This window comes from Abramis brama, assembly GCF_963993115.1.
Source record: "Abramis brama genome assembly, chromosome: 14".
Lineage (NCBI taxonomy): Eukaryota > Metazoa > Chordata > Actinopteri > Cypriniformes > Leuciscidae > Abramis > Abramis brama.
The window spans coordinates 11444331-11472188 of NC_139976.1; the positions used below are offsets into that span (position 1 = coordinate 11444331).

The following is a 27858-nucleotide window of genomic DNA, read 5'->3' on the forward strand; positions in this document are numbered from 1 at the left end:
ACCAACTCATTATTCACAGGATAAAATTCAACTGAACTCCTACAGGGAGCAGGGAAAAAAATGCTAAAATGGTGCGCAGAGACTCTCTCTCAATGGGGAAATTTGCAATTGACTAAATGCGAAAAGGTTAAATGCCAAGTTCCACTTGTAAAAACTAAAAAACTTTTTTTTTTCTCTTCCTTTTTTGTTTTATTCAACTATAGCTTAGAGGGGATCTGGCATAAATCAAGTTGTATTCACTATTAACCCAGCTTTTAAAATGCACATATTGTTACTCTGAAAACAACCGGGAAGACCATTAAGAGAGCCCATAATATGCTAATTAAGAACAGAGCCATTTCATCCAGCGCATGAACACACAGGCATTGTGGGTAATTAACTGCTTGCAGACGCAAAATCCTACCAGGTAACATTTTGTACAGAACACAGTATAGCGATAAGGGCAATGTACATAAATCATATTTTGTACGGAACAAATTATGTTCTATTTTTGTTTACTTAAACCTGATCAAATATTGGTGCAGAGAGAATAGGTCAGTCTGAACTGTGTTTTAACACCTGGGTTGGTCATAGGTTTAGGTCCAGCAGGGGACTAAAGAGAGCAAGGCTTGGCTTAGCAAGTCTGATAAAACGCACCCAATCTAAGTGAACTCTCAGTAACCTGCTGAGGCAATCCAGGGTGATGCTAGCTAGGAGCTCAGCTGCTTTGGTCTGGTATCTGCAGGCTCCAGACTTCTGAAGTCAAAAAGCAATGGGGCATCTTTCAGCTGCTGACAGCACATTTTAAATACTGAGCGTTATTGTTCAATCATATTGACACTCTATAAGGATGTCTATGCCATAGATCTTATATTTATAAATCATTTCAAAGAGTTTGAAGATGTGTCATGCTGCATTTTCTGCATTTTGGGGGATTATTATCCCAAATAATTCATATATAATCTGTGCTATGATTTGTGAAATGTGATATTATTTATATATTCTGTTGCCGGTTGTTATATTGCTGTTTTTGTAATATATGGTTGCTTATATTAAAATAAAATGTTCTTCTTGTACCCAGTGCAAATTTTATTTGCATACAATGTATATTTATATTCAAAAAAACAAAATGAATATACACTGTTTCTCCCCCAGTGTATTATATTATAAGGGCTACACTGCAAGGTCAGTTCAAATGACGTTTCTACATATTTCCACCAGTGAAATTCAGGTAGGAAAATGAATTAATCTTTCTATTCACATTATACTGTGTGACTGACATTGTTAAAATGGATGTAAGGAAATAGCTCATTTAAAAAATAAACCAATAAGTAACCAAATAATGCAAAATGGGGGGAAATACTATGATGAGCACTACTAATCAAAACACAGAGGGATGTCTTATATAAAAATATATATATATCTCTTTAAAAAAGGTTCAGTGAGGAACCCTAGGGTTCTTGACTCAATTTAAAAAAAAAAAAAATGCTTTATGCCAAAAAGGTTCTATATAAGAAATGTCTTAAATGATTGCATAATACATTCATGTTTAATGCGTTATTTACATTTTTTTTTGTGATAACGTATGTTTACGAGCTATATTATTAAACTCATACAATTAACAGACAGAACCTTTTATCGTTCTAAATAGAACCTTTTCTTCCAAGAGTGTATTTCATTCATTATTTTGGGAAGCCACATTTACCATATAGTTTTGTTTTAATTTTATAATATTTTATTATTTGTATATATACTTATGTATGTATATGCTTTATTTCAATCCAAAACTAACAAAACATTAGCTAGAAATGCAAAAAAGTTTACCCTCGCATTTTTACTGAGAAGAGACGTGAGAGAAAGGATATTCAACCTACACCCCCCCTTGTCTTTATTCATAATGAATACAGGTTATCTGGCCTCAATTAGCCTGTCTGCGCACACTCCAGCCTGTCTCAAAACCAACCCATTTCTAATACTGGCCTATATATATATATATATATATATATATATATATATATATATATATATATATATATATATATATATAACACACACACATTATTTATACATATATATACACAATATGATACAATGCAGAAAGAAATATTACGTTGTGTCTACAATTACACAAACACACACACACACACACACACATATATATATATATACATTTTAGGCACACAAAGATGTGTTTTTTGTGTGTGTGTGTGTAAAATCAAAGTGTGAAGCTGCAGTGACAGGTTACACTTGTTGACCATTTTCAGTTTAATCACTGGTGAAGTGCAAATGGATGGATAGAAACAAAGATGTTGTTGACATAAAGAAAACATTTCAGTGTATATGATTATACTGTGTAGAATAATGTCACTCTGTTCTGCAATTAATCACATTTTAAAACACCGATAAAAACTACGTCATTTAAACGATTTCTTCATATTTTCCCTTGCACAGTAAATCTTTTTAAGTAAAATAGTTTTGAAGTGATCGTGATGTTAACATAAATAGGTTTGATTTCGAGCAGTACAGAGTTTATTCTCATTTGAGTTGAAGGTTGATATTTCAGCCCACTAGCACCTCCTAAAAAAACTGCAGAAAATAAGGAAGCCGATATGATTCTAGCTGTGCACAGTTTCACTGCTCAGACTACCGCACAAGTGTCTTCCGCCTATTTTTCCATTCATTCCTGTACAAAAGCAAACAGGGGCGACTCGCTTTAACTGTCCTGCTCTTCACCAAAAGCTCTTTTCCTCTCCCTCTCTCTGTTTCTCGCGCGCGCGCTCTCTCTTTCGCTCTCGTTCAAGCCCTTTTCCCCCTCCAGTACTTTTTCCTGCCCCTCTCTATTTATGAAAACGTCACTTCAAGTCCCTCCCTGTTTGAATCTCATTAGTTTTTTTCTTGTGTGTTTCTCCCTGTCAATAATCCCGAATCCAGACTCTCTCTATTTCCATCCCTCTCTATCTGTCAATCAGCGCCGCCTTTGAACTGAAAACCACTCCGACCAACTTCAACTCCCTCAATCCGAGCGCCTCAGCTCCGTCTCCGGCTTCTGTTTCTGCCAAGATTGCCCTCTTCTTTTTGAGTTTTGAACACTCACCCAGCCAAACGCCACTGCGAGTCCCTAAACTTAAAACTCGGGATTCGGGGATCACACCAAGATCAAGGGTTTAAAAACTTTTGGGTGTTTTGGCCCCCCGCAAAATTAGCGCACCTCGGGAAAAATGCCGCAGCTGAACGGCGGTGGAGGGGACGATCTGGGTGCGAACGATGAAATGATTTCCTTCAAAGACGAAGGCGAACAGGAGGAAAAGATTTCGGAGAACTCTTCAGCAGAAAGGGATTTAGCAGATGTCAAGTCTTCTCTTGTAAACGAGTCGGAAACGAATCAAAACAGCTCTTCGGATTCCGAGGTAAGTGACAAATAACCGCAAATCCGCGACTTGTCCAGAAGTTTTACTTGCACATTTCTTGTTTAAACACGCTGCTAACTAGCTAACGATCTCCTCGCTGTGATTATTCAATGCATTCCCTGTGTTTCGTTGCATTTCAAGGCGGAAAGACGGCCTCCGCCTAGATCTGAAAGTTTCAGAGACAAAACAAGAGAAAGTTTAGAGGAGGGTGAGTGCTTGTTTTCTCTAAATCATCTTTTTGCACAGGACAACACCACTGTGCATCGGTTCCGTTTGCCTCTGCACGTACGTACAAAGTTTTTGGGAATGTAACTTAAACTAAAAGTTTTCCTCTTTTTCCCCCCCGCCATGTTAGCTGCGAAAAGGCAAGATGGAGGGCTGTTCAAGAGCCCACCGTACCCGGGCTATCCATTTATAATGATTCCCGACCTCACGAGCCCGTACCTCCCGAACGGATCGCTCTCTCCCACCGCGCGCACAGTAAGTGTTTTTAACGTGTTTCTGCAGCCACATGCACGTAGCTAAAGCACCACGTCCATGTTTAGGAATTGCTTTGGTAGGCTAGTGAACTTCTGCCACAATTCACTCTGAGTCTGCACTGTAGAGTGGCATGCCGCTCGCGCGGATACACTGTCGCCCTGAACGAGCGCTGCCCGCGAGGCGAGAGCGCGTGGACAGACCCGCGCGAGCGGCAAGTACAGTGGAACGCATAATGTGCTTTCATGACGTGCACAAACACACAGCCACAGCTACTTTTAACTCCGTTGTTATTATTTCTTTTATTTTTTTCTCGACTATGTGTGCCTACTTGCCAGGTAATCTTTGCTTTATATTCTGCAATTTTACAGTAGGTTGTTATTAATTTTAATGGTCTGTGTAGCCCACTTGAATAACTAGTGGATTAGCTCGTTTGCTTTAAACGGGACATTTAATGTGCAGTAGCGTATGTTCCGGAATTTCTAAAACTGAAACGTACGAGAATGTTTGAACGATTTTATTATTAATAATAATATCATCTTCCCTGTTTTTGTTATTATAATCGTTGTTGTTAAAAATAAGGCGTTTCTGATATTTAACATTTAACCCTACAAAAATGCAAAGCTTAATTTTAACTGAAGCTTTAATATTTTTTTATATAAAATCAAAGTGATGCCATAATTATGATCTGCGTTTTTTTTCTGCCACTTTGAATTGAAAATCGAGTAAAAATGATAAAGTATTGTCAGTTTAAATGATAGAAACAACGATGCTGTTGTGACATGATGATGAAAACATGTCATGTGTTGTACAATGTGCCACATAAAAAATAAAAATACAAAAAATAGTCATTTATCTGAGCTAATTTATGAGTAATTTATCCTAGCTTAACAATGTCGATTTGTGTTATTTAAAGAAGTCAATGCACATAAATGTTAATGCCAAAGAGCATCGTGGGAAATGTTTATGGTAATTAGTGGAAGTCAGTCAATGAATTTGTGATCGTCAGAATGAAAGCACAATATTGCTCATACCACCCTTGACATGAGTGTAGTACAATATTAGACAGCAGTAATATTTAAAAATGAATAAACATTTGCTTTAAATGCATATTAAATATAATATATTTTATGTTTGCATTAACATTTTGTCATGGCATGATTGACTTTTTGTTTAGAGCATGCAATAGGTTGAATACCATGTAATGTGCATTGTACAATATTTCAGTGTAAATAGAGATTGTTGTTTATATCAGCTTTGCATGGTTGTCTGGCACTAGGAATAATTTTTGCTGATTTAGTAGGTACATTTTTTTTTAATTCACAATGGATTTTTTTTATTTTTTATGTCATTGTTGTAGAAATAACATAAGGACAGGGAAAATTGTGCAGTAGGTCATTCCTGATTTTCATAATCAGTTCTAGGTTTAATCTGAAACGTGAAGGTGCGCTTTATGACAATGACATGTGGTGTAACCTAAAATTAAGTAAATGACTACATTCGAAATGTACTGCTCTGAAATTTTGGATTCAGCTGTTTTTAAAAAAAAAGGCATTCTCCTGTTTCTAGCATCAGTGTGACATTTTTGAAGAAACATCTCTGACTGTTATCGCGTGCTTCTCGAAACGTGCCTTTTTGCTGAATCTGTTTTTCACCTGCTGATAATTTCTTTACTGATGTAAATGCACATTATAGAAACGTTCACATATAAACAGAAAATTCTCAAAGCATCAGTATGACCACCGCAAATGTGCATAAATTAGAAGGAATATGAAGAAAGTATTTGACACATAGCGTGTTAGGTCAGAATCTCAGAGATGCTTTTACCAGAGCTCATAGTCTGATGGTTCCTCTTCCTGCAGAGATGGAGCCCTGTCTAAATCGCTGGCTTATTCATTTTTGGCTACCAAGAATATATTTAGGAATCTCCCATGGAAGTAGGATCATTGTTTGATATCCTCCCCTATAGTATGTAGCTGGATGTACAGTGCAGGTCTGTTCTGGCCTTTTATCCAAAATATTATACCCATAGATATAATGCATTTCTTTACAGTTGTATGTTGTAATGTTTGATCTCTTACTGTAACAAGGCCTACAGATCTCAGTCTTTGACATGGTGCTGTAGTCCTTCACCCCGCTTCCTTGCCATGAGGTCTGCTTCCTATGAGCTGCCTGGGCGTCCGACCCATGCCGCTTTGAAGTTGAAAGCCGTTGTATTCATAAACGCATTTCTTAAGTAGAGGATAAATAATTCACCTGAGCATCGATTAGCTGTCGCTCCGTTTAACGAATGCACAGGGCTTGTTGTGTTTTGCTGCCGATGATGTGCTTTTCAGGATTTGTTAGCTTTTTCCTTTTCTCTCTCTCTCTCTCTCTCTCTCTCTCTCTCTCTCTCTCTCTCTCTCTCTCTCTCTCTCTCTCTTTTTTTTTTTAATATATAAATCTCACTAGTATTAAACAAGCAGTTGATAAAATCCAGTTTTATTGCATTTTAAATATTCGGATGTATTTACTGAACCAGTGTTTTATTTTCAGGATAAATTTGCTACTGCCACATTATTTAAGCCTGATGCTGATCTAAATGGTTGATATCAGAGATGTGACTTTTTTTTTCTTTTCTTTTTTTAAATGTTATTTTATTTACATAGGCCTTGTGTCAGCTGAATTTCCCTGATGGCCCGCTCTTGCAATAGTGATGAAATGGTTTTCCCTTAAAGTGTGTTTGAGTGAAGAGAGAGAGCCAGTTTAATTCGTCTGACCTCTGAGAGCTGTAATAATGAGCAGTCTGTATTTCCAACCACCTCAATCGGAGAAGCTTTATGATGATTTGGTAGCATTGAGCAATTTGATCATGCCTGTGCTTTCTTTTGTTTTCCACACTAAAAACTGCAGACAATAGCTACTCTTCCCCCTTTCAATGAGAGCAGTTTGCGTAGCGGATGCACGGCTGCGGACGCACTCTACGTGTGTGTTGTGGTTGGAAAGGTGCTGGGTTAACTGGGAGGCTGTAGGCTAAAATCACACCTCAACAGGTCTGTGGAGGAGGGAAAGCGAGGTAGAGCAGAGGTCTGGCCGGCTGAGTTCTGGCAGGGGGCTTTATGCCCGTAAATCCGCTGGGTTTATTTACTGCCTCTCTGACTTATGAATGTTAAGATATTTGACGCCACCCCTGGCCCCATAATTCCTTAGGCCTGCAGACTTTTGGCAGAGGTTTCAGGTTTCAACGTATAATTATGCGTAGTTTAAAAAAAGAACAAAATATAAAAAAAGACAAACTTGCAACACCCAAATGAACTCTCCGCTATTTGAAGCAAAGAAATAGACATGCATGGAGGAGGCCTGGAATATTGTTTAGAATTTTTTTTTTTTTATAGTGTATTTTAATATGAAATTTAATGTATCATTTAATATAAAATGCAATAAATTGATTTTGTGTTTTAAATCAATTAATCTTTTTTTTCTTTTTTTTTACTCAAGATGCATTCATCCCTAGTGTAGCCATGTATGTACATATTTTAATAAACCATGGCTGAATCTTTTTAGGCTAAGACGTCAGTAACAATGGTTTATCGTATGGATTATGTGTGCTGAATAGCCTGTCGTGTGAGGTGCAGGAGATAGTTTAATGCGGATTTACAGGGATAGACTCATACCTTATCAAATTGGCTTTACATGTTAATGGCCCCTAATTGCTATCCGCAGGGGGCTCACCGAGCTACGCGCTCGCGTTTTGTGCCGCTCTCCACAAAATACACTCCCAGTTTATTTAGAAGGTTGCCATCCTTTTGTTTTGCAAATCACTTTTGTTTACAAAGAATGGCGGAAGCAAAATTCTCTCTTTCTCTCCCTCCACCACTCTTTCCTTCTCCTTTTCCTTTTTTCCCTCCTCCTCCCATCCTACACACACACACACACACACACACACACACAAAAAAAAAACCCAAACGGTTTCTGTTTGCAAGAGCTTGATAAACACCCATAAAAAAAAGTGCAATCTGTTTTGGATTTGTGCGAGTTAAGTTGGGGAGCAAAGTTTGGCACCATTAAACTGAAAGCGGGGCCTGTGAGACATTAGCGGCGCACAGCACATTCTCAGGGCTTAATTAGTCCAAACTGTAATTGTTCATGGTCTGCCAATAGGAGTAATGCTCAGGAAGAGTGGAGTTGCACTAAATCGGCCCATGGTTTTTAAAACAATAAATCACTCGCATATTTGTGTCGTGATTCAGATAGAGTCCCGACCTCTCCCATCTCGACATGTGGTAAATTGTAAAGTCAATGAATCGCAGATGTGGTGGGGGGGGTCGGAGGGGGTGGGCCGTGAAAGAGTACAGTATGGTTTTGTTAGTGCTTGGTAAATGAATGGAAAAAGGTTTGTGCTGTAAATATTTACTGAGATGTTTTTTTTTTTTTTTTTTCTTCTGCTTGCTGTGCTCAATTGTCTTGTGTTGATGATTTTGGCAGGCTGCTCTCTATGATCGTGTGTGAAAATAACCTTTTTGTTTTTTTTGTTTCTCTCTTTCTCCCTGTGTCACTCTGGTGTTTTTTAAGGCGGCATTGTGTATACACACAATGTTCCGCACTAGTTCAGTAGTTAATGAATGTTTCTTGTTCGGATGTGGACTGTTAAGAATTTCATATTCGTGTCGCAAATAAATATAAATAGTCAATTTTTTTCACATTTTATCAGATGCCACCATTGGGAATTATATTTTTGTCTTTTTCTTGATTTATTTCCGTCGCATTTGTTTTTAAAGCTGCAAACGCAATCCTGTCCTGTAATGCTGTTGTAAATTCTGTGTCTCATGGATCTGCATTGGCTTAGCAGCTGTGTGTTGTTGACCCCACCCCTCACCTCTCTCCTCTTCACCATTTATTTCCATACACAAAGATCAACACAAAGATTGTACTGTACGTCTGGAATGCAACTTTTGTCATCTGTTAAATATAGTCCTGCTGCTGGCCTACACGCTGAGGGGCTCCTGAAACATGGAAATGAAATTACTCTTTCTGTGCACATGCACCCATGTGCTGGCCTGTGCAGCTGTATGATAGCTGCGTGTGAATTCTTATATGACAGGCAGATTTTACTGATGGGGGTGAGGACGCCAGTGTTGAGGCCTTTTGAGTCAAGGACTAAGTCCATTGATTTCAAGAAGTGCAAGTTTCCAAATGAAAATCTATGAAAGTACTTGTGCTGGTATTTGCATTCATATTTATACAATTTGGCAGATGATGTAATTTTTAGTCATAATACACAAATATATGGGTAAAGTTTAGTTGTTAAAAGAGCCCGAACATTTTTTGTTTGTTTGTTTTGTTATGATTACAAACTAGTGTTTTGTTCAAAACTGAAATTTACATAGAGCTATTTCATCTACAGTAAACATTATTAATTTCTTTTTAAGTATTCGGGAGTGAGTTTGTTCTAAAATTTCATAAATACAATCAGCTATTTCAGAAGACATTTTAAAAGTCATTAATGTGTTTATATAATGGCATATATATGTAAATATGTAAGGGAGATTAGGGTTAATTGTTAATTTTTGCTCCAAGGATTTTTGGAAATCATTTTCTTTATTGGCACATATCTTAAAATCTGGTGAAGCTACTGACCATTAGCCCTAAAAAAGCTACTGACCATTTCAACTATTATTACCCAGGTAGAAATAATAATAATAATAATAATAATAATGCAAATCATTAAACACATTTTTATTTTTAAATAGTGGGGCATGTTGTCACACTGTATGCAGACTACTAGAGACTTTTCACGAAAGCTTTATAAAACAATTATGAAACAAAACAATTTGTGAAACAGGAAAAAATGTTAAAGGGAAACATACGTAGATGTTTTTGGCCAATAAATATTGTAATTTGTGCATTTTTACTGTCTGTACATTTGAAATATTTTTGACAGCTTGCTTGACCCAATAAAAATGTGACAACTTGCCCCAACAATTAATCTATTTTCACTATATATACTATAGTTAATTTTTTCCCGGAATGAATGCTAGTGTGGTTTTGTGTTCACAATACAATATGATTAAAAAGAATCTTAATTTTATATTTATTATTAAGAACTTTTTTTGTAAATAAACCTTGTTCTGAAGGAATGTTTTCCTTTGCTTGTATGCTGGACTGGAGCGGGGGATTATGAAAAGCGGGAAAAAGCGGGGTCGATTTGCCCGCCATGGCATAGTGGGGGAGATGGAAGACGGAGAGGAGGGAGATGCACAAAGACAGTCTGAATAGGGCGCATAATTGCTGCTAATGTGGGGGCAATGAGAGTGGCGACAGTTCCTGGTTAGATTTCCAAACAATAGAGCCCCTAGGCATTTATCTACTAAGAAAAAAAATGAAGGAAAGAAAAAACACAGCAGGGACTGAAAAACGACAAGGAGGAGGTGACAAGTTTATAGTCATGTTTGATGGACAGGCCTTGTGTGTGGCATTTTTTCCCCTTCCTTCTCCTTTAACTTTTTTTTTTTTTAATGAATCAGGCTATTATTAATGTTATTAATGCTTTCTGATTCCCGCCTCGTCATCAAAATGTCGGCTGGAAGTTCTCCAGCGCAGAGGCTTGGGTGACGCTGGTGGAATTTGGTTGCACTGGGCTTTTGTTTGGATTGGAACATGCTCGGGTTGGGCCAAAGTGCACACACATGCTCTCTGGAGCTGCCATCTAACTTGTATGCTTAATGATAGGAGTGCACAAGTTTCCACTGGAAGAGCATGTGTGTGTCTTGTGCTCATCGGCACAAAGTCTTTTTTTACTGTACATCATTCATTATCAGACTTTAAAACATTATGATTGACATTGTCAATATGTCATGTGAATCACTAGTACAGAAAACACAATGACATCAGAGTATGTGGTAAATATTCTCCTCTGATAAAAAGCCTGATAAAGTGACCATCACTGTCTTTACACAGGAAGTCTGTCGCCGACATACATTTTCAGTGAAACTTCTACACAGAAAAGCAAATAAAAACCTATCCGCATCTATTTTTAAACACAAAAGTAGGACAAATTTATCTTCATTAAGGCATGTTATTGAAGCTTCCAAAAAAAGATGAAGCCTGACCAGTCACTGTTTTGCTTCTGTATTTATTATTCCGTCCTGTGAAACGTTTCTCTTTAATAAGGAAATGAGCTAATTTAATGTGGCACCGGCAAGTTTGTCTTCTAGCTCTGATTGCAAATTGAGATTCTATAACATTGCATTGCAGAAGGTGAAATCCTGTTTACTTCGATAATCTGCATTAATTCCTGTAGATATGTTGGGATCGTTTTGTATGTGTAAAGCACATAATTGAGAAAGTAATAGGTGATAAAACTCAGCCCATGTATTTTTAATCTTCTAATTAAACTTTTAATTGCCAAGGGATAAGCTCTGAGCAGGGCCCAGTGTGTGTGTGCGTGTGGATGGGCGTGTGCTTGTCTGTTCACTAATGAGTTTATTGCATGCTTGTTTCTAGCAAAGATCTGCATTCTGAACTGAACAAAAGGTGAAGGAGATTTTCTACCAGGGTAGAAGGAAATTAATCCGCTAATCGGGGGTTTATATTAAGATTAGAGGTACACCAGGCCAATATTTGCATGCGTTAACAGATATAGGTGCTTTATGAACTTAATAAACCACGTTTTTGAGTTTTATTTGGTACAGATCTTCCCGTATCTGAAGATAACCATACCCTGTGTTAAATAACAGGCATGCAATGATGTTTGTGGAACCTTGCATTATGCTATTTCATTGGCCGTATTTTGCTCAATGGCTTTCACACAATATAGATAATATTTCAGCTGATTGGCATTGTGGTTGTCACATGGTTGTATACCAGTTTTGTCTTGTTGATGTGTCTGAGGAGAAAGCTCACATAGGGTCTCGCATCAAATTAGAGGGAATTGTCTACACCTCCAGCGTACACATAAAATGTTTTTAGCACAAACTGTAGGAAATGTTGGTTTGTTTGTTTGTATGTTTCACCCTTAAGGATTAGCCTGGATCAACTGTCGCTAGCTTCATCTCATTAGAGGATGGTGTGAACACTCAGTACAGTCGATTTCGCTGAACGAATTGTCAATTGCATTGTGAGCGAGGGGTGTAATTGAATGGAGGTGTATCTTTGGGCAGCTGCCCCTAGGGCTCTGTGAGTCTGATCAGTGTTATCCAGAGGTGCCAGATGTGGTGTCTGATTGCAACCAATGTCCTTTCACAGTGTTAAGATCTGAACGCTGACATAGAGGAGGTGTAATTCAGCAGCATAGAGATGATGACTACTTGCCAGTCATAGTGAATAGTGATCTCTCTCTACCAGCTATCTGGTGAACGGAAAGATGTAGCAATGAGTAGGAGTGATTTATAAGGAAAGAGAGTTTAATCCTGACCTGGAGCTGTTTTCTTTAGCCAGCAATCAGTTTAAGCGACGCTGGTATGGAATAAGCAAGCGACAGCGGCAGCGTGACGTTTGTCTAGATGCCCTTTAGAACCGGCAGTTTTTCTTTATCTTCAGCTTTACGGCTCCTGTATCTTTATGGGCCGTCGTGCTTTGCATTTTTCAAATATCAATAAAGATAAGTTGCCTGCTTTGTCATAGCATGGGGCGCCGAAGTGAAAGATTTCAGGTCACAGAGGGGTAAAATTATCCAGCGTTTGAGAACTGTGTTGAAAACCATGAAAGCTTAAATTTTAACAATGATCTGGTTTTTACACAGAAGCCTTAACTTCTCTCAGATTCATTCGTTATGTTGAATGATGTATGTGATGTTACTTAACTGTCTGTGCTGTCTTACAGTATGGAAGGTAAGCAAGCGCAGGAATTCATATAGTGGGTCGTCTTAGTCCAGATCTTAAGGTCTGTGGGGAAGGAAGTCCCACAATGTTTACACAGCCCAATTGTCCTGTGGGCCATGGAGTGTCTAATGCACTACTGTTCAAACACTTGTGAGAGCACAGATGACCCCTGCAGCAGACTTCGACACAAGTGCTGTGTGCGTCTAACAGATTATGTGTGTGTGTGTGTGTGTGTGTGTGTGTGTGAGAAATTCAGGGTCTATAGTTGCAGGTCACATTTACTGGAGATGCTGTATGCACACGCCTAGTGGTGTAGATGAGCGGTACTAAAAAACAGTGGAGCTTAATTCATGTTGGTAAGCAGGAAGACTGAGAGATAGAGGGGAGGGGGGGTTATTATGAGCGACAGAAGATCCCCTTGCTACAAACCCTGCATGTGGGGAAGCCAGACATTGACATACGGGGGAGTCATCGAACTAATTGTTGTTTGAATTACCTGTTATGATCCAAAGACAAATCTCCTCCTCTCCTGCCACTGAAGCAGAAAATGTAGCCTGGATTGGCATGATGTTAGCAAGTGTGTAAACCGCGCTTCAACAAGATGGATAAATGCAATTATTGGCTAGGCCAGGAGAGGGAAAATCCATTTAAAGCCCGAAACGCTAACCAGGGGCCGTGGTTAATTCATTTGTCCAATTTGTGGGTGATGTACGAGTGTCGTGGCACATTAGGCAAGGAGAGTGTGTGCATGGGTTTGCGTTTGTGTGTGTTTGTCTCAACCAGAGGGATTGTGGATGTTTCTTAGGAGCTGTCTCCTTGTGACTGACTCCCCGAAGCCCCTCCTTTTCCCCATCAACCCCCCTCCTCTTCCTCCGCCTGTCATTTCAGTGGATAATACAAATGGGGCATGAGCTCTCAAATGACAAAAAGATGCACTGAGAGCAAAAGAGCAGGATTGCAGTTCAAATGAGCCGAGAAGAGGGCCACACTCCGTAGGGCGGCTCACCGAACGTGGCTTAACACACGCCTAGAGTCTTCAATCACGACTAGTCTACCAACTCAGAGTGTGAGGAAGACAGGTTGAAGATGCAGTACCTGGTCAGAAGCTTAGTCATGCTGAAGTAGGGCCCTCTGTGACCTAGTTTGACTCTGACATTCTCCCTGAACTCTCCTCGGTTTACAATTAAGTTACAATTACCACATAGAGTCTGCTATTTACTCAAGGCACGCAAAGCTGAGGCCACTGTCATGGGCGGTACACCATCACCTCTGCATGCCCATTTTCATCCATCTCATTACCCTTCTGAAGGGCACACCAGTATTGACCAACCCTTTGAACAGATTTGTTGTCTTCCACTTTAGGATTGCAAAGAGAACTTCCACTTTAGGATTGCGAAGAGAAGTCCCTCCATCTGGGGACTTTCTCTTTTGTATCTTTACTTGGGTAAACAAGTGTTCTTCTCCCGAGGCATGTCAATCTGCCTGGCTTTCACACTATTGATTTAGAGCGGATAAATATCCTCTACTCCAGTAATGAAAAGTCCCGTTGGTGAGAAACCACTTGACGGTTACGCAAGATTTGTGGTATGCAAACATACGGTCAGAGCCAGGGGAAAAAGGCATCGGTTTACAGAGCTTGGCCACAGATTGAACCAAAATCTTTATCAGCATGGTGAACACAGTGAAGGTTTTGAAAGCAGAAAGGCGTTCATGTGCCCTTTGCCAAAGAGTCTGCGCTCTGGTTGAGACGTTGAGGACACAAGGAAGGTTTTAGATCTGGTCACCTGACTGTGTACTTCTCAGGCTGTGAGGTCAGGAAATCGGAGCCGGCGAGGAAGCAGCTGGCCCTGTGCCGTTCTCACAGCTGCTGTGCGGCCTTACACACTCGACACACTCGCCTCTGGGATCGGACTCCAGGAGTGCAACCGCACACTTGAGGAGAACCACTCATGTTGCTTTTTGTGGTCAGATCCTACTGATGCTACTTAAGTCTGTGCAAATTTTATGTTGACAGTTATTTGGTTGCACATTTCTACTGTCTTATTACAAAAGGGAGAACCAGAGATGCTTTGGCTGATGTGACTGTGTTCCCTGAAGCTCCCTGTGGCTATTTTCAAAAATCTCTGTTTTCAGGAGCATTTATGTTAGTAATTTCCGGCTTCCTCCCGACTGCCATCTTCTGATGAAAAATTGATTAATCATGCGGTGCATGTCCAAGGAACACCCTATAATAACTAGTTGGTCCCCTTTGCAACACTCCTTTTCCAGTTTGGTATCTCCCACATCTTTTCATGCAAGAATAACTGCAGGCAGTAGCCTATTGACCGATAGTCAGGAAAGGATTAAAAAAACAGCTTGGAAGTTTTCTTGGCGCTTCTTGGATCACTTTACAGCAGCGGACATGCCTTGAGACGCAACTGCTCCGGTTTGTAGGGAATCTGCCTGTCTTTTCAGGGCCAAGCAGGGGACAATTATTTTTGAACAGCTATTCTATATGAACTAATTTGAGCTGGTCTTAAAGTAATTGGATTTAGTGACCGAGTTGTTGTCTTAAGCCATGACCCTGTGCCCTCTGCCTTATGGTAGCTAAGGAACAATAATTAAAACCGTAAGTCTGGGAGCACAAAGAAAAAATACTGCCTTTGCCCTGTTGTGTTTTATGAAATGGAAAATGTTAGTGTTACATTATAGTGTGGCCTATCCCCCAATAGTTAAATGTAGATTTACTGCTCTAGTGTTGGGCTGAGGAACTGCTCCCATCTGCGGCACGAAGTCTAGCCACCCAGCATGGAATACTACACCCTGGGGCCCAGCCAGAACATGCACCAATCAGACTTATATTAACACCAAGCAACACGACAGGTGAGCAACCAGGCACTGCTGCTAGCCAAGAATATGGTCTCCAAATATTTTTATTGACTTTATTATGGCTCATATAGTCATGACTCCGACTGAGTTTGGAGTTTTGTATTCTGTTAAAAACAATTTTAATTGTTTGTTTATTGGCACCAAGGTACGTCTCTTTCCCAAACGATGTTGCAAGATGTAATTTATGTTGTGGGACTGATTGGGAGATTGCATAGTTTAACGCTCGGGGTGCTGTGGTCTGGGACTCTGGAAGAGGCGACCGCTAATTGTTGACAGAAGCCATGGGCAGAGGAAAAGAAGAGGGAGAGACAGACAAAAAGAAAGAGCGAGTGAGGGAACGAGCGAGAGAAAGAATGAATGGGCTCTGGCAGCAAGGTTGTGGACTGAAGCTCTGGGTTTTCAGGAAAGAGTGGATTCTTGGGATGTTCCCCAAAGACAAACGGCGGTGCCGAGCAAAGCTCATAAACCAAACACGCTCCCTTTTTTTAAGAGAAGAACTCTCGTCACTTCTCAGTTGTGTTTATGTGGTTTACCAAACCAAGTTGTTTGGAAATGTCTTGTCCGGTAGAGGAATTTTTTTTTTTTTTTTTTTTTTTTTTTTTCACAATGGATAATAAGAGTCTGTACTTGCATGCACTGATATTATTAGAATTAGAATATTATTCATTTAAAACAGACCCAGCTTCCACTTCCCATCTTCACGCCTTCTTGATCTCTGTCACAGAGGCTCGACAGGAGGGCACATCTGCTTTCGCTAGCTTCTCGTGAAAATCCCGCTCGGCGGTGTTGTTCAGTTTTGGTATAATTTAGCAAATAACATCAGTAATGATTCAATTGGGCATAAAGTCATTGGGTGATGGTCTGTTTGCCATCTGTCTGATGGGATTACTGTTTCTGTGTAATTAAAAGTGTGACCCTGTGGGGAGGGTGGTGGAAGGCACAAGACTGAGTGGTACACCCACTAAAAGGAGGAGGAGGGGCGGCAAGGACCTTAGTTCAGCACTAAAGATAGCATGCGCAACAGAGCGCTGCAGAAGTGCCAAGCTCTTTACATGGATGTGCACGTGTGTCAAACCCCTGGCTCGTTTAACTTCAATTTAGTTGGGTAGAGCAGACACCCAAAGTCTGAGTGATCCCTGTGTGCAGGCAGTGTGTCGGAGGGAGGTGGGGATGTGGGCTCCTGCTTTTACTCTGATTTCACCTGGGGTTTTGTTTGGACTCTTGAGCCTCAGTTTCCCTTGGACTCTTTCCAGAGACTACAAGCCTGGCTTTTTTCAAGGCACCCTCAGAACCAAAGTGAAAGGCCCTGGTCAGGCCTGGAATTGGATTTCAGATTTGATCTTGTTGTGTGTAGTAAACAGAACATTAAAGGCAAGAACATGGTACCTAATGAGTGGATGTGTGTCTGTGTGTGTTTGAGTGATGCATCCCTGTCACTGCCCAAATCAACAACATCCTTGTTTCTCTTTTTATCTTATATCTTTATACATACACTTACATGTACTTTATTTTTATTTATTTATTTGTTTTTATTATTAATAATAATCAATATTTTATTATATTATTGTGATATTGTTTCTAATAATAATAATAGTAGTAGACATATTACAGTAATGATATAATTAATTGTTTATATATTTTATTGTTTGATATTTTTTCTACATCAGAAAAATAAAGTTTGTTGAAGAAAAATGCTCACACAAACAAAAATAACTGGTTTAATTAGCATGGCACGCTATGGCGCTGACTCGGTGTGGTTGACCGGGCATGACCGAGGTGGCAATGGCCATGGGCATGGGGCCAAACGTACAGGAAAATTACAGGGTGCTCAGGCAAGAAATAGAGCCTGCACTGCCTACTTCTCATATTTTGCCATATCTCTAACATGGCTGCATATTTTAGCATGCAATAACCCTTCTCCACATTCTCTGTCTGCTTTTCTCATTCAGCCTCTTTATTTCTGCCTTTTGGACCTCTTCTTACTTTCTCCTCCCCTGCAATTCTGTCTTTCTCTTTCCTCCCATTGTGCACTCTGATTACCTCTCCAAACTGGCAATAAGTTGATTGCTTTACAGAGATGATGTAAGCCCCTGCCCTAGGGTACATCAGGTTGGCTTTCGCCTGCTTTATCTTGTAAAGCCTAAATTAACAGCTGGTTTGGTTTGAGTTCTTCTGGATCTGACTAAAGGATTAGGCTTCGTTCTCATGTGAGTCAATCTGGTTTGATTTATTGCAGGTCTATCAAAAAAGATCAATGGAGGCCCTTTTGAAAGTAAATCCTTAATCGCTCTTTGCACTTACGTGTCATCATTGTGAGTTTTCTCTCCCTCTCTCTCTCCCTCGTTCTCATTCCCTGCCTGTCTTCCTCCGGCTCTCTTTTCTCCTTGCCTTTTTTCTGTCTCATCTCGGGAACACTGCGATCGGTAGTGTCAGAGGTATTTTGTTGTTATACGGGATGGATTTTTTTGCTCTCATTAGCCGTCCATCACTGCAGCTCAAATTGAAGCCCAGCTTTGCCGGCACAGGCCCCGATGTCGACTCGCTGCATATTTTTATCGCAGCGCAAATCTACCTGTACGTGTCTACACATCCCAATGCCCGCAAAACCTAGGGATTAATACGAGTATAATAGTTTTAAAAATACCAAAATATACCATAAAGGTATTTTTCTTACTGTCATTTTCAGCTGTACATTGTGATCAGATTGGTCAGCAGTTTGCATCAACTGAACATGGTGTGCAACTAAATGCGGTGTTACGTCACTAAAGAGGAGCATCATTTGGGTGAATCTGTTGATTCAGATGGTTCGTTTCAATTTCAACTTGAGTCAAAAATTAGTCATTCATTTGCATTGCTTCAATTGCATTGTTCACAACTCGACATGGCATTTAAGTGAGAGGCGATGCAGTGGCCAAAAATGCCCAGCTGGCCCAAATTTACATAAATAATGGCAACAAGTTAAGCGGCAGCCCCAGGATGACCTGGAAAGTGAAACGAGATCTGCTTGTCTTTAATATTCCTCCCCTCTCATTCCCACTTTCTTTCACTTGTTCTTTCTCTCCTCCATTCTTTTAACAACAGGCCTATTATCCACACTCATTTTTTTTCCTCCCTCTCAAGGCCATGACTCTTAAAGAATCTGGTGCTGGAGCAGAGACACTGGTATGGCCTGCCTGACGGGCAGCCTCACACACACACTGACCTACTACGACTGATAACTGTGGTCAGACAGTATATGTGTGTTTTAAAAAAGATCACGTATGCTGTTTTCAAACAAAGGTGAAGGGGAATGAGAAGCGGTCAGGATTGTGAAGCAGTTGAAGTGATGTTGTGCAACTTAGTGAGTGATTGAGAATTCAAGGTCCAGAGAAAATGTATCTTTTTCTTTTCTACATGAAGTGTTATCTGTGGTGCTGTACCAAATGGCACACTTGTGATTTCAAGGACTTAGAAAAGTCGCATTTAAAGTCTGTAGGGTGTCTTGTTTGTGATTATAGGTTTCAGAAGGATTATTTTATTTAATCAGTTCATTTGTTTGTTTCAATGAACCGGTTAAAAAAAAAAAAGATTCATTGATTTTACATGTGTAACGTAAAAGTTTTTGTAGTGAAATTAATATTTAGTTAAATGGCTCATTTGAGATGTTTTCAAGTAAATTAAAGACATTTCAGACATAAAAAAACTATTCATTGATTTGTTTGAGTCATCACTTGAGTGTTCACAGAAGTCCCTGCATCATTTTAATCTTTTTTTATAGTAAAATGCAAATTTATTAAATACAACTCATTAAAGATGTTTTCAAATAAATGAACTAAATTTGAAATATAGATTTAGTCCAATGTTCGTGTTTTTTTTTTGCAAATCAACCCAATAATTTGAAAGAACCCTTTCAAAAGAAAACCTTGTTTGCATATCAGACATCACTATTCCTACAGCATTTTGTTTCCTTTTTTCAGTACGTCCCCCGCTCATTTTATACAGACACTGATATTGTTTATTGTGGCGTGTGTGATTATGCATGTGTGTGTGTGTGGTGCTGAGAAAAGCTCAGGAAGATCGATGTCAAGTTCAGGTGTGTCCTCCTCCCTGGCTGGCAGAGCAGGGCCGAGGGGCCGAGCAGGCAGGAGGGAGGGAGGGAATTGACAGGGTACGTGGGAAGGAAGGGCTCGCTGTCAGCCAGACAGACCTCTTAATCCTATAGCCCTGGGGAAAGGGTGTGTGTGCGTGCACGTGTAGACCTATATTTGTGCGTGTGTGCAAAATCTTCAAGCAGAGGTTAGTTGGTTTAAACTCCCCTCAGCTGAGCCTATTGTATCCATATGTGTGAGTCTTGATTTTGTCTTTGTGTCAGTTTGTGAAGGACAGCATTTTATACAGCCAGTGTTTGTGGAAGTCAGATGTCTTATTGTATATTTAGGTGAGTATGATACAATGTGTGTGAGGGGAGGAAGGTGGAGTAGTGGATCTGTCGATGATGTATCATACACATTTTGCGCCCACAAGCCTTAGTGTTTCTCTTGGCACACCCTCATTGTTTTCAACACTTCACTGTAAAAGACCCAGAAAGGAGCAATTGCATCACCTCAGAGTTCGTTAAAGCAAAGCACACTATTTAGCCACATTCCATACAAGCCTGCCGCTCTCTAGCTTGCATTCCCACCCTCTCTCTCTCTCTCTCTCTCTCTCTCTTTTTGGCATAGACTTTTGCATATATCACGGCTGCCAGGCTAAGAGCCTGGGACTTCCCCACGCCACACTCCAAGCCTTTGATCCCTTGCTTTGGAGGTAACATCAAAAGCAGAGGCATAGAAAGGCAGCTACTACTGTGAAGTTCAATGTTCAACTTGATGGCTTGGCTGAGGGCTTTTTTTCTGTACTGCTTCCCCCAGCTGACAAAAAACACACAGTTTGTAGCCAAGGGTTTTTTTTCCAGTGCATGTTAACCTTTATAGAACACATCTGTAAAAAAACAAAACCCACCCCCAAAACCATATAAATCTGCATGTCCGTGTCTTGCAGCCTTGCATGAAGGCTGCATTGGAAACAGAGCCTGAGCATTGTTAACGCAGCGTTGCAATGAATTGCATCAAGTAAACGAGTAGTATGGAGAGAGAATATGAGGCAGAGAAGCCGGCTAGATGCAAGTTGAAGTGCCCACGTCATCAGCGACTCTCAGTCTGTTATAGAGTGAGACAAAATGTTGTGGGTTGCTTTATAGCACACTATTACTATGAAACAAATGCTTATCAGATTCATGTCATAATTAAATCATTGGTGTTCATTAAGGTCCTAAAGCTGCTGTCACATTAGAATTTCACTTCTTTCATATGCATGCCAACACAGGGCACCCGAAATGCAAGTAACATCTTTTTTTTCATTCTGCACACTGGAATGTGGGAAAGTGGTATAGATGCTGTAATTTCACATTTTGAGTTTGTATTTGTTAATAATTAATATATTTCAACTATTATTATAATAATGAATATATTATAATGTTTATAATAAAAAATATATATATTTCCGTTTTATTTTATATTATTTTTATATTATATATTATATTAAAAACATTTATTAAAAATGGAAGCCCTGGAGCATGATATCATATCCTATTGTCCATATTCATTACATTGCCCAAATAAATTTTGCATGCAGTTTAGTGTGACCATGGCTAAGATCTTTCCATGTTGGCACATTTATATGTTCTATTTCTGGTTTCCATCAAATTAGGTCCTGGTCCCCGGCAAGGGATGCTGGTTTGTTGGTGTTGGCTACTTAAACCACCAAGACTTCCTTGGTCAGCCAGCTTAACCTTTTTTTTTTAAGTGCTTGACATTTCTGATCCACCATAAATGACAATAAACCAGCCTGTGTCAGAATAGTCTTTTCACCAGGTTTGCTGTTTATTTGCTAGATTTGAATTATTGCATATATAACGATGTGTTCTTTCATTAGGAAAAGTCGCATGAACTTCACAGTACAGCACAGGTGCATCTTATGCGTCCTCTAAACAGACCTTTTAGCATGTTCAGACTTTCACATATCTGGAATGTGTTACTGTTTAGTTAATTTTCAAGCTCATCCTGGATTAGTCCCAGCTGCATCCAGCTAGGAGCTTTGAAGACGTTCACCTGAAAAGATGCTTCTGCTGGAGCTTTTGGAGTTGAACAGAGCTTAAACACAGTCAGGTTTTTTTTGCTTTTTTTGCTTTTTCTTGTCCCAATGCCCTCATCACCCCCCTGTTTATGGTTCGGGAAGACAGGTCTGCGGTTTGCCCAAGAGAGACACTGAGCTGGAGAGAGTTGCTTAAAGAGTGCATTAAAGATTCAGCAGTAATTGCTACGTGTGATGGTGTCTGTTGCCGCTGTTTGTGGATGGATGTCTGCAGTAATTAACAGAGAGGTGGAGGAGGGGTTATGTGTGTTCGTGAGGCTTTTTTTTGGGGGGGGGGGGGGGGGTGCATTACTACAAAATCATTACTACAAAATCATTACTACAGTTTATTTGGAGGTGAAGGGTGCTCTTCGTGGGGTGCAGAGGAGAAGAGAGGGGTCGCATCATCACCCACAGTGCTTCGCTCGTAGCTCCACCGCATGACCTTCCCTGGGTCTTATTGTCATCCATGCCTCCTCCATTTTAATGAGCTTTATTAACCAGTACTTTATTTATTTATTTCAGAGCAAAAGAACGGCCTTGTCCCTGAAGGTAGTCAATAGTCATGAGCTCATGGTCAGGTCGTTAGCATTGTTACTCCTTGCGTACCTTATGCCAGTAACCATCAGACGATTGCTAGTTTATTAGATACATTTCACTGATTCCAAAGAGAAATTTCAGTATCAAATAGAGCAAAAATTACACATCACTAACCAACAAAAGGTGCAGTAAAACAAACCCTTTTGCCATTGAAATTCATAGGTAGCTGAGAGTGAGATCGGTCTGTATAGTCCAGGTTTTAGTATTTGTGGTATACTGAACTTGTTTGATGTTCCCAGAGTATGGTTAGGGTTTGTATTGTGGTGTAAAATCTGAAGGGTGTCCTGCATAGACACATCTGACCTGCAACCATTTTGCATTTTGAGGCAGATAATGGTGTTCCGATACACTCGGGGACTAAACCTTATGAATATGGAGTTTGGAGTGCTTCAAGGTTTATTGTGTGTGTGTGTGTGTGTGTGTGTGTGTGTGTAGGTTGAAAACACGTTTGAAGGTTGTTGTTGCTGCAGGAGGTGAAAGGAGTTTTTATTTTGAACTTGAGAATGTACACTAGTGTGGTAATTACCTCCTCATAGTGGCCAGGGGTGACCCCTAACTGTACAGTAAAGCTGATCCATGGCAGAGCGCGTGTGTGTGTGTTTGTGTGTGTGTTTAAACGTGAGCTCCAAAGTCCAAACTCCATGCCAACCCAATGCTAACTCTATAGTACCTATGAGCAGGCACACCTAGCGCTAAACCCTGTGCCCAGACTGAAGATCTCATAGCTGGTAAGTAGGTCAGTGTATGAGATTCCACAGGGTAGGAATGAGACCTCTCTTGGTGTGGAAACACTGCAGGCTGTGTAAGTGTGCAGCTCTTGGGTGTGTTGCTAGGCCTTAGCTGCCTGTATGTCTCATTATGGGCCCTGCTGGAGGAGACACCAGCCACGAAGACTAGAGCCTGCAGGGCTATTTATAGAGCGTTCTTAAGGGGCCCATAATCACCCAGAAAAGAGAGCAAGAGGAAGAGAACAAGAAGAAGAAAGAGTAGAAGCGGGGGGGGCACACTTTTTTTGGGAAGTAATCATTATATTTCAAGAGTCTCATTAAAAGAATTGTTGCCGACCATATAAAACGACAATTTTAAGACCAAACACAAGCCTCTCCACAACGAATCAGGTAGGACTATTGGGCATGTCATGTCACGTGATTAATATTCATGATACAAACTGATGTCCCCTCCATTTTTCAGATCATTTCTAGTATAACACTCTAAATATGTTACAACATAGCTGCCAACATTGGAAAATTGATATATTCAAAGCACCATAATTTTTGTTTGCAACAAAACCATTATATATACATATTATATATATACCATTATACATATTGTATATGGTGCTTTGAATAACTCAATTTTAATTATAAAAGAATTTTAATTACATTATTAATTTTTTTTTAATATATATTCATTATGCACACAATTTAAATTAATATTTGTGCAGTTACTTAGGCTGCTACCATTTTTTTTTCTGTTTAACTTTTATTAGACTGCACATACAAATTAGACTGCACAACAAAAGAATAGGCCTACTTGATCATATTATTTTTAAAATGGGAGAAATCGCTGCCGCCTCCGAATTTATAGGATACAGTTTCTTTTTTTCGTCTGCAGAACAAAATAAATTGTATGAAAATGAATAGCAATGTTGAATTAGGAATAAAAAACATCAAATCAAGATGTGTAAACAAGAAAAGATATTTGACAATATTACCAAAAATAAAGATAAATGATGTTTGACAGGGAACGCATCTCCAAAGCATATTCACACACACAGACAGACGCTGTTGTTACAGCAGTCAGCGCAGAAACAACAGGCAAATAAAATATAGATTAGAAAACAGCGCGCAAAGACAGTGAGTTCTCTGTCCCGTCGTCTTGCACGAATGGTTTAAAATCACACTAAAATGCGCACACAGGAATCAATAATCAAAAACTATTTTTTTATTTTATAACAAGGATTCCTGATAAGTATCCGATTCCAGAATTGTAATTCATTTTCTATTCTCAACCTTACTATATAGAAAACTAACTATATAGAAAATATTTAATTCATGCTATTCCATGTGAATAAATATGTGTATGGTTACTACAGGTCTATGTGAAATTTGTCATTTTTCCCCAATATTGCCGATGATCATCTAGTAAATGTCTGTTATAATTACCATCGTGATACCTGTGAGACATCGTCGATATACGATATCATCAAATTGCCCTGCCCTAATGGAAACATTAATGGATCAGCAATCTACACCGTGTTCCTCTGGTGTGCAAGCACCAAATGCTATGTCAGCCTTCATGGACTTTAATAGAGGAACCCTGTTACCATGAGAGACGGTTTGTTTGTTTAAGTGCCTCGTCATGCAAGGAGGATGGCTGCTTTTCAAGAGCTAGAACTTCTTAATGGCCTTTTTAGTAGTATGTGCTCACTGAAGTTTTTGCCTAACAGTCTGAGGGTTTCAGGTGAATCGCTGCTGTTTGGCTAATACACAAGCCAACACCTGCTAGGCAAACAGAGCACAAGTGCTGCCACGTGTTTTGTGCTACTGTGTTTGAGGTATAGCTCGATATCTACGCTGGATCAGATAACGAGATTGGGAAGAAATGTTTCTTGGTCTGACTTTTATAGTTTTGGGAAAAAAAGAAAGAATTAAATTCTTCTAAATGATGACAGAATTTTAATTTAGTTATTCCTTTAAGGGGTTGTAGAATTAGCTTAAAAGGCCCGTGCCGTTAAAATACACGTTTTTATTCATGTAGCTAGCAATACAAATATTTTTAAGATCTAACACACTCATTTTTGTCTTTAAAATACTATTATGCACCTGTTATAGTGTCCCTTGTGACAGTGCTGAGAATACAGTCTGCATTCATGCTGTTTAATTGCAATATAGACATTTCAGAATGATACATGAAATCAAGCTTACTTGGCTAGAAGCATCCGTGTACACACATTTTTGTAGTCCCAAGTTTTAAAAGATGCCTGCCTTGAGGATTGTTTGGAAGATCAGATTTAGAAGCAATGTGAAAAAAAAATGTCAGTGGGAGTTTGTGAAGAGGGCCAAGGTGATAGGTGAGGGGATGGAGGAGATCAGGCTGGGGTCTCTGGCTCTGTGCTGTCAGTGTGTTGAGAACCCCCCCCCCAGCGGTTCCAGCTTTGGAGTAAATACGGGCCCCGCGGACCCTCTTCAGCCCCGGGGCACACAAACCCCAGGCCTGCCCACATTCCTGCTTTATTTTCCTGGTTGCAGAACGCCTCAGGCAATCTTAGCTAGTGGGGTGTTCTTTTCTCTTTTTTTCTTTATTTACTCATAAAATGTGTATTAGAAGAACTAAGCAAGTATGAAGAGCCTTCGTGTAGACTAACTTTCAGTTTCATCTAGTGTTGAGCTACTCCTCCTCCTCTTCTATCCCTCCACCCCTAGCCCCCATTTCCAGCATGCTTCCATCCATCCAAAATGAAGGCTATTTGAATGTTTCGAGTAAACATACGAAGACAGTCAGACACACACACACACACACACCCAAACACATGCTTTCTCTCTCTTTTCACGTTCTCTCTACCTCTCTAGAGATGGGAGTCTCACAGATGGGCAGATCCCTTCTCTTTGGATCAGTGAATTTCAAAGAGCCTGTCTGGGTCATTATTATGTCCTTTCCACACAAAAAATCTCCTCTTGAGAGAGTGAGTGTATTAAGTGCGGGTCTCTATGTATCCATGCATGCCTTTTCCTCAGCACCTGTGAACAAAAACAATGGGCTTTTTATTGTTGCTTGTTCAATGGGAGTGATATCACAGTATGCAAACTTGTTTTTCTCTATCTAAACCTAGTAACAAGCACTTGTGAAATCCTCTTAAACATAATGGTTGAGCATCTTTAGTGGGAACCTGGCCCATCAAGTGCTTGCTGGACTCCAATTCCAGCCTTCTGTCTTCAGATTTCCTTATGCACATTGTTTATGTGGCTGGAATGTTTTCTGATGCATTGGTTCATCCCATGCTAGACAGCTGAAAATATATCCACATTCCCGATCCTCTCTGGCAATGTAAGCATCTGATTTGTCTGATTGTGGAAAAGCCTATGCTCTTAATCCAAAAACAAATCGAACACGCCATTTGCATCGTTTAAATTTGGTTATGACATTTAGTTATTGCTCTAGTTTACTTACTGTTACAAATGCTTCCATAATCTACAATGTAAAGTAGATGTCTGGTTTAAAAATATTTTTCCATGAATAATAAAGTTTTTCTGCATAGGTCAGGTTGCAAAATTCAGATTCAGTTTAGATGAAAAGATTTAGCCAGAAAACCTGATTAAGCAACTTGTGGTCTCTAGTGTTTTTTCTCTCTGTCATTCTGACTCCTCTCTCTCTTTCTCCCAGAAGTCTCTAGGCAATTGAGGGACAGAGAGAAAGTTCATCCCTTTAGGAAGATTTAGAAGGCTCCCTTGTCTTTCACTTCATCAGAGACAATTGAGTCATTCATTCCTATTGTAGCTGCGCTGAAGCAAGGCAGGAGAAGGCGAGGCAGGCCTTGAGGGATTGCTGAAGGGTGGGGGAGGTGAAGGGGAGCCCCTGCTGTTGGGGCCTCAGGACAGAGTGAGCACTTTGGGTATGTCTGAAGGCTGGGGGGGGGGGGGCTGGGGGGGGCAATTTGTCACATCAGGATAGCACTTGAGTTACGTGGAAGGGGCTCCTAGCTGGAGAGTTTTTAGAAGGTGGAGAAGAGGCATGGGGAGGTCAGAGGTCATGGCCTTCTCAAACCCAAGTGGTGCATCTATTAGCGGGCCAGGGGTGGTGGAGGGGCTTGGGCTGTGAGGGAACACTGCTGAGACTTTGGCACTGGTCTAAGCTCAGCTTTCCTTGGCATGCTTGTAAAACCTGCAGGAGGGATTAGGCCAAGGGAAAGGTCTAAAGTGGATACGCTTGTCAGAGTATGTGCACTCAGCTTTCAGCACCCACACTGGCCAAGGTGTCACCTTTCACCCCATCCAAACTAATTGGCACAGTGCCGGAGCACAGAACATCACCTGGCACCTGGTCACACATCCATACATTTTTTTAAGTAAAACTTTCCACAACATTACACATCTTTGCATTAAACAAGCTAATTTCAGTAGATTTTTTTTTATTTTAAATTTGCCACCCATCAACAGTATTCTTTAGTATCCTAGCAATTGTTCAGCTAGTCGGAGGTGGGTCTGTTAGTCCAAAAGTCCCTCCAGACTGGACCACAGGACTGCACCCTGCTGTGAATCCACCATTAATTACCACTGAGCAGTGCAGTTTTTGAAGCCGCATACAGTTTACAACTACAGTTTCACTTCAAGGGTACTTGCTGAAATGGTGAGCCACAGAATTAGTTTCCTTTGCTCTTTTTCTGTCTTTGGAAAAGTGGAGCTTGGAATGTCCTCAGATGAGTGAAATCTTAAAGGAGGCCCGGCAAGGTCAAACAAACTCCAGTGAAAGGCTGAAGGAAGGGAAGGCGTGAATCTGTTTGATTGGATGGAGGAGGACAGAGAGTAGGAGCCGAACGATTGACCCTGATTGGCCTGGCCTGGTCAGACACTGGGATGGAT

At 40.1% G+C, this 27858-nt stretch overlaps 1 protein-coding gene across 25 annotated transcripts in view; it reads left to right on the forward strand.

The window, feature by feature from the left end:
• The first annotated feature begins 2424 nt into the window (after positions 1-2424).
• tcf7l2 (transcription factor 7 like 2) overlaps positions 2425-27858 on the forward strand; it is an 85945-nt gene continuing 60511 nt past the window's right edge. For 3 of the 25 annotated variants that reach the window (XM_084134216.1, XM_084134217.1, XM_084134214.1), the window contains exons 1-3: positions 2431-3386; positions 3528-3594; positions 3742-3866. In XM_084134216.1, the coding sequence (XP_083990342.1) occupies positions 3198-3386; positions 3528-3594; positions 3742-3866 (381 nt within the window). In that variant the 5' untranslated portion in view covers positions 2431-3197. Of the gene's footprint in view, positions 3387-3527; positions 3595-3741; positions 3867-27858 lie in introns of all 25 variants that reach the window. The other 22 variants (XM_084134212.1, XM_084134215.1, XM_084134200.1 and 19 more) reach the window with 18 other exon arrangements.